At 39.0% G+C, this 13,506-nt stretch overlaps 1 protein-coding gene across 2 annotated transcripts in view; it reads right to left on the reverse strand.

The window, feature by feature from the left end:
• LOC143983179 (uncharacterized) overlaps positions 1 to 13,506 on the reverse strand; it is a 76,887-nt gene that overhangs the window by 42,186 nt on the left and 21,195 nt on the right. For both annotated transcript variants that reach the window (XM_077482570.1, XM_077482569.1), the window contains exons 3-5: positions 11,018 to 11,203; positions 7,691 to 7,778; positions 2,663 to 2,838 (exon numbers count right to left, since the gene is read on the reverse strand). In XM_077482570.1, the coding sequence (XP_077338696.1) occupies positions 2,663 to 2,838; positions 7,691 to 7,778; positions 11,018 to 11,203 (450 nt within the window). The remainder of the gene's footprint in view (positions 1 to 2,662; positions 2,839 to 7,690; positions 7,779 to 11,017; positions 11,204 to 13,506) is intronic.

Below are 13,506 nucleotides of genomic sequence, written 5' to 3' on the forward strand. Positions count from 1 at the left end.
ACATGTGGTCTTCTTAACACGGCCATTGGCTATCATGTGGTTTTCAAAACATAGATACAATCCCCATGTATTCAAATTTGCCGCCCTATGTAGGATCTACGAAGACCCACGATGGGGAGACTTTGATCAAAGGGTTCTATAGAAAGAAACCCAATGGGTATATAACCTACACACTACATCGTTCCCTGGCCTAAATGACGTGTTGAGCTTCAGACCTTTTTTTATAAGGGGGATTCTATATGTCTACTCCCCGTCCACATATTCACTCTAAATGAATACGTTTTAGGATCTGTTTGACGATTGCTTAATCTTTTGAAATTTTTTGTCTTTTGTAGTCTGAATGCCGAGATATTGACTCATAATACAGGTATTAGCTCTCTTTTTTGAAAAAAAGTTAATATTTGACAATATGTGTAATATTTAGCTTATTAAGCTGTATGATATGTTTACAGTATATATCTTTGGACAGTGATTTATGTATTCATTGATTACACATTTATGATGGTATTTGAGCAATATAGCCTTTCTTTTTCATGGATTATCTCTGTGACATGTTTGGCGCACTTTCTTATCTTGTATATAGATGCCGCTTAATTTTATTGTAGCTTGTAGACCTTGTCCAATCCCCCCTCCTTTCCCCATTGCCCGAAATAGATAATAGTTGGCTTCGCTCTTTGGGCAGAGTTGTCGGTAGTTAGGTGCTTGTGCAGTTGCATGTTTGCGTATGCCGTGGATATGTGCTGACTTTTTACTGTGAATTGGCTGTATTTTGGGTCTGCTTTTGTGTCTGCCCATGCTCCTGACCTTTCCTGTTGCTCTTATGATTATGTATCTAGGCATGGATGGGCATGGACAAGGCATAGATGGGCACAGATCAGCACTGTGGGCACTTCACATGCAGACCACTCACACTGCTGCACTGGCTCCCTCCTCTCCTCACATGCTGTACCGATCATTGCGATGAGAGAGCTGAACCAGATATGTGACAATTTGCTGACAAGTGATCGCTCCGTCATTGGAAGGAGTGATCATGTGGTAAAGAGCTCAGTGATGCCCTGGTCCAGATCTGGGAGGTAATACCCCAGGACACCTTCCATCGTCTCATTGGGAGCATGCCCGAACATTGTCAGGCATGCATACAAGTACATGGGGGCCATACAAACTACTGAGTACCATTTTGAGTTGCAATAAAATTTCAGCAAAATGGACTAGTCTGCTGCATCATTTCTTCACTTTGATTTTCAGGGTATCTTTGAATTCAGTACTCTGTAGGCTGATCATTTTCAGTTCCATCAAACAATGTGCCATTCTTTCATTCCTAACACAATACCCAGTACAGAGATCTGATGTGTTTTCAAAGTGTTCCTTTAATTTTTTTGAGCAGTGTACTTCAACACTAGGATTTGCACCTGTGCATTTTTCTGTGTTTTTTCTTGATGTGTTGACCATTGCTTTTAAAAAGTTTTGCAGAAAGTAGACCTAAACCCTAAAGCTTAGTATACATGGGCCGAATGTCAGGCATCATTCAATAGAAACTGGCTGACATTTGGCCGTGTGCACTGCAGTTGGCATACTATAGTGGCTCGTGTGTACCGAAGAGGCATGACCAAAAAAGGTGTGCCGATCAACTCTCTCAGCCAATGGCTGAGAGCGCTTACCAGAGTGGTGTGGTGGAAGGCCGTCCCATTGTCAGAACACAATAGAACAGCAGGGGAGATTGATGTACCTATATTGCATAGTTAGTACAGCTGTCTCTCCTGTCCATTTGTTTTTCCCTCAGCCCTGCTGGGTTGAACGAAAAAAAAAACGACTAGTGTGTACTAGGATTCAAGCTCTATACACACAGGCCAGATGTTGGAAGAAATAAGCCAATTCAAATAAAAAACGTCCGGTTTCTGTCGGAGGCGCATGCTGGAAAACCAGCAGCCGACCAACTCCCGATCAGTGCTTTCAGTCAATGGAGGAGAGCACTATTCGGAGAGTTCTGTTGGGGGGATCGTACCCCTGTCAGAACACAAAAGCTCAGCAGGGGTGATCGCTATACTAACTTTGCATAGTTAGTACAGTGACTCTGTACCAGGCTTTAGTCAGTTGCATGCTGGTGGTAGTTGCATTTATTTTTTTCTGTGATCATTTTAATGGGCAAGCATGATGAATTGTTGAATGAATGAATTGACAGTTGATTCTTTTTCTGATTTTTGTGCTAGACATAAGTGACTGTTATTTTCACATTGTTCATGGATTAAAATATATTAGTTTGCGTGTTAAATGTTTGTTTTATTTGGGAAGCCTATTCATTTTGAAAACGCTGGTGATGCACCACATCACAATTTATAATGAAACTGCACCTTTTTTCCCCAAAGCACCACAAAGCACAGGGGGCTCACATTCGTTCATTGTAGTGTGTGTGTGTCTTGGGTGCCAATTACATTAAATGCCACTGTAGCACAAACCGTTGGCATGCATTGCAGTAATAGGCAGTGTGATCAAAGTAAGCTAATGGATAACTATAATAATCACTGCCTAATTGGTTTATAACATGCTTTCAAATTACATGCTTAAAGTGCTATTCTAAAGGGGGGTGTGATGCAGAAAGGGCTTAATTTTGGTTTGTATGTATATATTTATAAATGGTATAAGATCCCAGAGTGTCATATATTACCTTTTCTGTAAGAATCTTTATTTGTTCCTGAGAATCCTCTAACTTTTGGTGGTATTCCGCTTTGAGCTTGGCTAGATCCTTTCTTTGCAGGCAGATCTCCTCATCGGCTTTTGATAACTCCAATACTGCGCATTCATTGGCTTCTTGGAGGTCGTTAATCTGGTTTTTGAGGTTACCTATTGTACACATGCACCATTATATTTTAATTAGACAGTTTATTCAGTTGATCTTAATTACGTCTAAAAAAAAAAAAAAATTACCCTAATGAGTGCTCACTTTTTTTATTCCCTTATTTCTTCTTTATCAAAATGCAAAGAGTTAAGTATTTGTGACTACTCATATATGATGCTACTAAATTTAATCTTGAAATTATTTTGACAATTTGGTTTATCAGTCGTAAGGTCTCTGGTTTGTGACATCTTACATAAAGCAACATAAAATAAACTACATAGGCTTTACAGCTCTACTCTGATAAACTATATTTTAGTATAAGACAAGGGTGAGTGAAATCACCTCTCTGCCATCTATCTCTCTGATGGTCCAGTGGTATTTCCCTGAGGCGGTTTTTGTTTGTATCCTTTTTTACTAGGCCATAAAGAAGGTAACACTATTGCATCTGCACTCCCAAGTTTTTTGTTTATTATACAGACCATGTTGGGAGTACTGAATTTCATAACCTACTAGCGTATGGGTAATGCGTTATTGTAAAATTTTCAAACTAAAATGAACTGTAACAGTTCTCTGCCAAGCTAAAATTGCATTTACTGCACAGGCATACATTTTATTGCAAACATCCTAACTTCTTAGTAATATTTTGATCATTTCAGTAAAATCTATTACTGTTACTGATTAAAGCTTGACTCCATGTACTGTATGTCAAGCCAAAAACATGTTTTATAGTTTTAGAGTACAGAAAGGTTAAAGTGGTTGTAAAGTCAGTCGGTTTTTTATCTTAATGCATTTCTTTTCTATGCATTAAGATGAAAAGCCTTCTATGTGCAGTTGCCCCCCACCTTTGAGGGCACACGTCAGGAGGGAGGGGCCAGGAGCGTCAAAAAGGGACCCGGAAAGAGGAGGATTTTGGCTGCTCTGCACAAAACCACTGTGTAACATGTTTGTTTTATGTTAAAAATAACAGAGTTTAGTATCACTTTAAATCCCCAGTCGGGTGCTTACTTGATGGTATCTTCACGCAGGAAGTGAAGGAAAATCTGCAGCAGAGACACAGACAGAAATGAAAACCTGACAGTGGCTCTAGCCTTCCTCTATTTTATTTAAAAAATTCTTCTATCTTTGTTGTCGTTGATGAGTTCCCATCACTTCCTGTCTCTTCCAGCAGGACAGGAAGCAAGTGTAAAGCTCCATAACAGAGCCCTGGATAGCAGTAAAAACTCAACAGGTGTTCTAATACTGCCCTGATGTATCCAACATCCCCCCTCCATCCCAAAAACACAATAAGGCCTTTCATGCATAGCTCACAACTGTCCCATATTTAAAGGAACTATCCCGCTTTTGAGGCCAAATCCCCCTGTTTCTCATGCAAACTCATTAGTCTCTATTTTTGGTCTGATAGACAAGAAGCACCCGGTGCACGGAGCACAGTAAAGCTCCTCATGGACTTTTAAGAGACAGACCGAAGTGTTGATAAAAAAGTATATACCTTTGGTCTGATATGTACATCACTATATAAAATGTACCATTTTACTACCAAAAATGTTATGCTGTATTAAAATGTTTATCCAACCTCTACATTACTGCATTTGGTATTTTAAAAAGTCAATATAAGGGTCAAAAAAGCACTTGCAAGGTTTAGCCAGTCTTTTTTTTTGCATAAAAGGTGCTTGTGGTCTGTGTAATTGGGGCCGTACAGTGTGCCAAAATGTCACTCTTTATCATTTAAGAAAGTTGTGAGCTATGGCCTTCATGAAACTTTTCTTCTGGTTTTCAGAAGACACATATTAGTATTGTTTTACAGTACACGCAAGTAGGTGTTTTTTTTTCATAGTTGTACGCCTATCCTACTACCTGTAAACATATCTAGCTTTTATATTAATTACAGATCTCTGTATTACTTCTGCCACTTTGATGAATGTAGACATACATTTAAAATGTATTACTGCTCTATAACACATCATTTCAAAGGTCTCTAAATGTTCTGGCTGATGAATTGTTCCCTTCATTTTTAACCTCACCTAGCCTTTCTAATGGCACAAATAATTGCAAAATAAAGCAATCTTTTGTTTTATCAAAGAACAAATGTACTTTGTTCTGTCGCAGCTCACTTGCTAGTAAGGGCATCCAACCATTTCACGAGCAAAATGTTAAACTAATTTTAAAAGCATCATTTATTTGTTTGAGAATAACATTTATTCCTATTAAGTGCTAGGAATAACAATGACTCAGCATACAGACTTGATTGTCAATATGGACACTACAGCCATTTATATCTACACATAGATATGATGACAGTCTTCAAATCTGGCTGTCTTCAGTCAGATCCAGTTATGGATCTGGCCCATATATCTGGAACCTGTACATGACCACCATTAGTTGAAATAATTGCCTGAGCACGTTAAAAAGCGTGTCCTAATGAGTGTTATTCCTCTGTGTAATAAACAGTATCTCAGCTAATCAGCAATCCCTACTATTCCTCACTGTGATAACTTTCACCAGTCTCTATCCCAATCTTCCCCTAGTTGCCTGTATGCTTGTAGCAAGGTGTTAGGACTCAGTGTAATTCCTTCAGGGAATTTTCTGCTACAATGATTCATGTGCCACTTGGTGTCTTTATATGTCCATAATTTATCTGTGTAGGAACATTTATAAAGGGAGTGCAGCATAGGACTTGTGTCCACTGCTGTGGGCTTTAATTGGACACTTGCAGGATTTCAGCAGCCATTTTGTCGAGTCCTGCAGAGGAGTCCTGGATGGGAATGGCTGCCCATCCATGGAACAGGTTAGCTTTCCAACAAAATGACAGTCCTTTCCATTTTAAGGGAGTGAGACCAGGGGATATGCGAGGCACAGGCATATGTCACGCAAGAGCATCCTATTTGGGGGCAACTGGGAGGACTTCTAAGTTCACCAGAATAGAGGCTTAAAAGCACTGTGAGTACCCTTTCTATTCATTCAGAAGAGCCTTCTAGGGACAAACAGGACAGAGTTTCCACCTTTTTTCAGAGACTGACCGAGCACCTATGACACTGGAAGCAACTGAGTGCTAACAATTCTTAAAGATGTTAGTTTATTGAGACTTGCTTTAAAGCGGTATCACCACTGTTGTGGCATGAAATGCATGGGTTCCCTTTATCTTGTAATATTTCATAAGCCTCATACCTGCTGTCTCTAAGCACCTTGTTGTTGCAATGGGACTATGAGGAAATGTCTCTCGATGTACATTTTTGTCTGACAACAATGAAGCAGTGTACAAATTCACCCTCTCTTAACTGCCTGATAAGGAATATGGTCCTTAAGAACTGGCTCAACAATTTGCTGAAAGGGGTGGTAACATGCTGGTAATAGTCAAATCCCAGCCACTAGGGGGAGTTGCCTTAACCCTGATGCTAAATGCCCTTGTCCCTCCATGTGATATCCCAATGCAATCTGTATTGTCCGTCCTCTGTTCTAGTTTGAATCTATCATTTCTCCCGAGCCCGATGATATCGTTTCTGTCTGTCTATCCTGCCCCCAATCTTTGCTTCTCCTTGTCCCAACCGCTGTTGATTCTATACCTGCTTCTACTGTTATTGTTTCTTTCTCTGATATTCTTAGACAATGTATACTGCTTCTTCCCTGCTTCCCTGCCTCCCTGTCAACATTTCTATTGTTATTCCTCTGTCCCAACTGTTATTGTTTCTTCCAGTGATAACCTGCCCCAACCACTATTTTTCTACCTGTGATAACCTGCTATACAAACTATTTTCCTCTTTATAATAACCTGACCCAATCTTTATTGTTCCTCCCTTGCCTCACTTTATATTGTTTATCCCCTGCCCTAGCTGCCCCTATTCCACCCTGTAATAACCTGTCTAAAATTAATTTGGTTTCTCCCCAACTGCTTTGTTCCTCCTTGTGATAACCTGCCCAAAATGCCACCTCTGATGACCTGGCCACAATGGCAATCATTTCTCCCCAGCTCTAAATTCAATAGTTCCTCCTGTTATAAGGAGCCAAAATCTGTTGTTTCTCTCCTTCCCCAGACTCTGTTGTTCATCTTGTGATAACCTGCCCTAAAAATCCCTAGTGTTTCTCCTCTTCCCCAGATTCCAATTTTCCTACCCATGATAAGCAGCCCCAGTTGTATCTGACTGTACTGCTTTGCTCCTTCTTGCTCTTTCTATAGCACCAACTGTGACTCTAGTGATCTGCCATGTTTATGTGCCAGGTGACGGTATGGTCACCAGCTTGAATTGAGCCAACAGGTACTTAACCTACAGGTACCTATCTCAGCCTGTACATATACGCAGACTACTTTAGTCCAACAATGATCTAAGTGCAGTAACCAGTAAAAATATTATTGTAGTGGAGTTTAACTATATGCTGCTTTGCATGTTGTCATTGTTCATTACTGAATGATCTCAAATATGATCAGAGATTTAAAGTATGAACAGGTTTAGATTACATCCAAGACGTGTAGAAGTTACACAAGGTGACAGATACCACTAGCATCATAGTTACAGGAATTTTTGGTAACCCATGCTGAAAATATTTGGACTGTCTGCCACTGATCACCCATTTCGTTACTTAGATGTACTCTGCGCCAATGGTCTAACACTTGTTATTAGGCTAGACTGTCCATTGGTGTTGCCAGTCTCACCCACGTTTCAAAATCTCATGTTGGAGCCTAGAGCCTAGGATGTCAGTAAGCACCCAACAAGGGTTCCAAACCTTCCTCACTCTAAATCAAACAAAAAAATGGTTTTAATTTTCACGGGTATGGCCCTTAAGCTACAGGTGATGATGCAATAAGACATAAAGATTCTATTACAATATACCGTTTTCAAAAATGCAACACAAACTATAAGTTACTGATTTGTCTCTGAAGAACTGTTGGAGAACTTGGGTCAAATGAATCAAAAACATCCTGTGCTTTTCTTTCTTTGTTAAATGTTGTAGACTACAGAGAAAAGAAAAGAAGTGGGTGTTAGGAAGGTGCAAAAACTTACATAGTTTTATGTAGCATATGCTTATTTGGATGCAATTTAATCAAAGATACATTAGACTGTTTTTATTACTTTTCTACATTACATTTAGAAATTCTGTATAAACTATTTGTAGAGAAACTGGACACTGTTGCCATCTCAAAAACAAATACGGCCCTGAAAAAAGGGTTTATTACTAACCTGTCACCTTATGCATCCAACTCTTTTGGTGCATCTGATGCCTTTTAACAGACTCTACTAAAGAAGAAGTTTCAGAACAGAGCATTTGTATGTGAGTAGGTAATGTTGGATGTTGTGACAATGGGTCAGTGGCTCATTTCCGTTATGTCTAAGTCTGTCACATCACTCCTGGCATTCCAATGATCATATACAGGTGTTATGTATTTACTACTAATGCCTCACTCAGGACCCCTGGGTGAACTAACCACGATTTGGAACAGTAGAATTCAAAAAGTAGCACTTTGAATGTTTGTGTATGCTCATTATATGGTTAACCACTTAAGCCCCGGACCATTTTGCAGCTAAAGGACCAAGCCCCCTTTTGCGATTCGGCACTGCATCGCTTTAACTGACAATTGCGCAGTCGTGCGACGTAGCTCCCAAACAAAATTGGTGTGCTTTTTTTTCCATAAATAGAGCTCTCTTTTGGTGGTATTTGATAACCTCTGCGTTTTTAATTTTTTGGGCTATAAACAAAAATAGAGCGACAATTTTGAAAAAAATTCAATATTTTTTTACTTTTTGCTATAATAAATATCCCCAAAAATATATAAAAAAAAAATTTTTTTTCCTCAGTTTAGGCCGATACGTATTCTTCTACATATTTTTGGTAAAAAAAATGCAATAAGCGTTTATTGATTGGTTTGCACAAAAGTTATAGCGTCTACAAAATAGGGGATAGTTTTATGGCATTTTTATTATTTTTATTATTATTTTTTTACTAGTAATGGCGGCGACCAGTGGTTTTTATTGTGACTGCGACATTATGGCGGACATGTCGGACATTTTGACACATTTTTGGGACCATTGGCATTAATACAGCGATCAGTGCGATTAAAAATTTACTGATTATTGTAAAAATGTCACAGGCAGTGAAGGGGTTATCCACTAGGGGGCAGTGTGGGGGTTTAGTGTGTGTGTGTTTTTTTATTTACTGTAGGGGGGCATGGTTTGGCGTGTGACATCACTGATCTTGTTTCCCTATGACAGGGAACAGACGATCAGTGACAGGCTCACTAGAATGCACGAGGAGAGGTTTGTTTACACTTACCTTTCCTCGTTCTTCAGCTCTGTGACCTGATCGCCACCGGTGTCCCGTGGCCACGGTCATGCAGCTCAAGACCGGGTCGCGGGTGCGCATTGTATAAATGCCATAATGTCGCAGTCCCGGTAAAAATCGCAGATCACTGTCATTACTAGTAAAAAAAAAATGTAATAATAAAAATGCCATAAAACTATCCCCTATTATGTAGACACTATAACTTTTGCCAAATCAATCAAAAATATAAGCTTATTGCGATTTTTTTTTTTCTCAAAAAATATGTAGAAAAATACATATCAGCCTAGTCTGAGGAAAAACATTTTTTTATATATTTTTGGAGTATATTTATTATAGCAAAAAGTAAAAAATATTCTTTTTTTTTTTTTTCAAAATTGTCCCTCTTTTTTTGTTTATAGTGCAAAAAATAAAAATTGCAGAGGTGATCAAATACCACCAAAAGAAAGCTCTATTTGTGGTAAAGAAGGACGTCAATTTTGTTTGGGCGTTAATGTCGCATGACCCAGCAACTGCCAGTTAAAGCGATGCAGTGCCGAATCACAAAAAACAATTTGATCAGAAGGAGGGTAAAATCTTCCAGGGCCAAAGTGGTTAATAAGAGACTTCGGTTCCCTGATATTTTCACCCTGCTCCTCCTCTCCTGCGTTGCCCTCTTTAAGTATCATGTGCATGCGCAGATGTGCCAAAGTTCTCTGCCAGGTCTTTGGTACCCTGCAGAGACCAGTGCACATCTGGGCGCATGTGGTGGGGTCCTGAGAATGTGTACACAAAGTTGGTATCTGGGACCTTGATACCTGCAACATCTACATGCATGTTTTAAAACCACTACACATGAGTGTGGATGTGCCGCAAGTCTATACCGGGTCCTAAAGACCTGCAGCACATCTACACTCATGCAGAGCTCTGCAACACACATGCACCCATCAGTAAAACTGGCTCCTGGGATGTGTGGATATCCAAGGAGGCAGTAGGCATCATCCCCCCTAGCAAGGAAGAATGAAGTCGGGAAACCTGAATCCAGTTATGGAAGGGGGGGGGGGCTGAAGTTTCATTGTTGGCTGAAGGTCTGCTTTAATTGCAGTAGAGAAAAGAATCAGGCTTTTGCCCTGTCAGACTGAGCTGTTCTTTGTGGCAGAGCTGTGTAAATCTTTGGACTGGATGGATAAAAATTAAGAGACTTTAACAGGTAAAACGGCTCCCATATATATTTTTCATTTAGATTGTAAGCTCTAACGAGCAGGACCCTCTGATTCCTCTTGTACCAAATTATAATGTAACTGTAATGTCTACCCTTGTTTTGCAAAGCGCTGCGCATACTGTTGGCGCTATATAAAGCCTCTATAATAATAATAATCTGTGTATTTAGCGGCTTGCTTGGAATTCAGTTTTAACCAGTACGTTGTTCAGTGTTTGCAAATGCTCACACAGTTTGTATTGCTTTGGAATATTGGCAAGCTGTACTTGAGCAGGATTACATGTTTTGCCTGTTATATCTAAATCATGGTTTTGTCCACATTAGCAAAGGCCAAGCTACAACGGGGAAAAATGGGAAGATAAGGAATGTTCAGAAGCAATTATGACCCTATTTCAGGTGCATTGTTCTAGTTCTGAAATTGATTGGCAGAAACATTTCTCTCTAAACTGTATATTTGTGAGCTGAGGACACTTGTGTATTGCATGAACATTCAGCTCAATACACGTTATCTGCACCGAGTGCCAGGAAGCAATCTGTGTGTATAAAGAAATTGCTCTAGTATATACGGGGCTTAAAGTCTGATAATGGCTGTTAAAACCTCAGTATGATAATGTAAATACTACCATTTAAGAAGGCTTTTACTGATCTAAATGTAAATGTGAATTTATATGAAAAAAAAAAAATGTGAATTCTAAAAGAGAAACTATTTTATTGTCTACCTCAACTTGTTTTCGCAGCCTATTATTTTCAGACAGAAAATGCTGCTTTTCATCCAAAAGTCGTAGATTTTCACTTTGTATTTTCCTAATTTCCTTGCTCAGGTCACTTATTTTGGCCTCTCGTTCCATGAGTATTGATTTCAGGAGGGGCATAGAGATATTCAGAGCCTCACTGGATTCTGCAGCCTAAAATCCAGCAAAAAGAAAAAAAAAAAATATATATATATATATATGAGTTAACCAGTACTGTGTTATGTCCAGCACATGTGCATTCATTTTACATTTATTATCACTTGTGCAGTAAACTTTTCAAAAACTCCATAATATGTTTGTGTTCCCATTCACACAATACACCTAAAAATATTTTTTATTAAAATATTTCTACTTTTCCAGGTTTTTATTTGCAAGCCACTCTATATAATTGGAAAATGAGAGGAAATTTAGTCTGTCCCCATTGTCAAAGTAGAGACAGACTGAGCTTCCTCTCAGTAGAAAGGAATGCAGCACCAAAGTCTTGAAATATTTAACCCTTTGTTAACCTCCCTGGCGGTATTCCCGAGTGTGGCTCAGGGGTTAAATTTTAGTACCATTAGCGGTAACCCCGAGCCACATTCGGGATCACATTGCAGGATCCTGGTGCAGGTTACTTACCTTATCCCCAGGATTCTACGATGTGTCCCCGATGTGTCCGAGGGCTCTGTCCTCCGCCCGATGTCCTGTGTGCCGGGCTCGGTTCCCTGCGAGCGTCGCAACGCATGGGGGCGAAGCCTGGTGGCAAATTCAAAAAGTGCAAAATTCATAACACATACAGTACACTGTAATCTTACAGATTACATTACTGTATGAAATCATTTCACCTTCCTTTTGTCCCTAGTGGTTTGTCCAGTGCCTTGCATGCAGTTTTGTATTATATATACAGTTCTTTCTGCCTGGAAACCGGAGATTACCCATAGCAACTAAAAAGTGTCCCTTTACGTCAAAAGTGGTTTTAGACCAGCTAGAAAACAGCGATAGTAAATTAGAACACTTGCAGAATTGAGCAATAGTGAATCGTGGGGAAATTAATTTTATTATTATTTTATTATTTTTTATAATTATAGTTATGTATTATTTTATAATTTATGATTTTGTGTTTCAAACTTTATCATACCCGGGATATCTACTAGACTCTTGTTTGGACAGATTTAAGTGTGTTATTGCTAAGAATTACAGGTCTACAATATAAACCACCAAATTTCTATGCAAAACAGTTGTACCGCTTTGAGACGCAAAAAACTGACATAATCATACCACCAGAGAGGCTACAACAGACGGTTGAAATTTAGTTTACAATTAATAATGAAATTTGCCAGCCTAGAACAGACAGGGTTAATGATAGTAAACATAACTCCCCCAGCCCTCTTCTTAACATTACATACTAGGAGACAACTTCAGTTTTGGAGTTTTCAGAAGAGAACAGTTCAAATTGTAAGCAGCAATTGGTATATATGTTATGATGTGTGAAAATCATATAACAATTCTAAAGTTGTGTTATCCCAATTTAGCTGCAAAAGTAGAAATACACTTCAAGGCACTGAACAGATACAATTCACAAGAGTATAGCATTGAGTTCTATTGTGCTACTCAGCTGCCAAGTGCTTACTTAAGGAAAAAGCACTTAACCGTTCTAATCTATATTATCTACAGCATTATTATCATCTAATAGATCAACAAATGGTAATCATTGCAACATATGTTTCAGACTAAAAGCATTGTTAGTTTAACATAAAAGAACAGAAATAAAAGTGTACAGCAACCTAATATTAACATTCACTCTTTTTTTTTCTTTTAAAATAGTTATTTTTAAACAAGTTTGGTAACACTCCAAGTGCCTGTTTTCAAGCGTCTCTCAGGATCTTTTCTAAGCATGGGTTTATGTCCAATAAGCCTGTTACCGCGCAATTGTCAGTTAAAGCGACGCAGTGCCGAATCGTAACAATTGTTGGAATGTCTCTACTAACTTTGCACATCTAGACTCTGCAATATTTCTCCACGCTTTGGAGAACTGCTCAAGTTCAGTTAAATTTGATGGTGACCGTTTTGTGGACTGCAGTCTTTAAGTCATTCCACAGATTTTTTATGTGATTTAAGTCTGGACTCTGACTAAGTCATGCAAGCACATTCATCCTCTTTTCCTTCAACCAAAGTGTGGTCATTTTTTCTGTGTGCTTTGGGTCATTGTCATATTGAAAGGTAAACCTTCTTCCCATTGACAACTTTCTGGCAGAGGGCAGCAGATTTTCCTCAAGAATCTGAACATCCATTTCTTCTTTTCTATCCTGACAAGTGCTCCAGTCCTTGCTGCAGAAAAACACCCCCATAACAGGATATGACCACCTCCATGCTTTACTGTAGGAATGGTGTTATTTGGATGATGAGCTGTATTGCATTTCCGCCAGATATATCGTTAGATGTTGAGGTCAAATAGTTAAGTCTCATCTGACCACCTT

Source organism: Lithobates pipiens, unplaced genomic scaffold (assembly GCF_037356315.1).
Source record: "Lithobates pipiens isolate NorthernLeopardFrog02 unplaced genomic scaffold, aLitPip1_a1.2 Scaffold_16, whole genome shotgun sequence".
NCBI classification, from domain to species: Eukaryota; Metazoa; Chordata; class Amphibia; order Anura; family Ranidae; genus Lithobates; species Lithobates pipiens.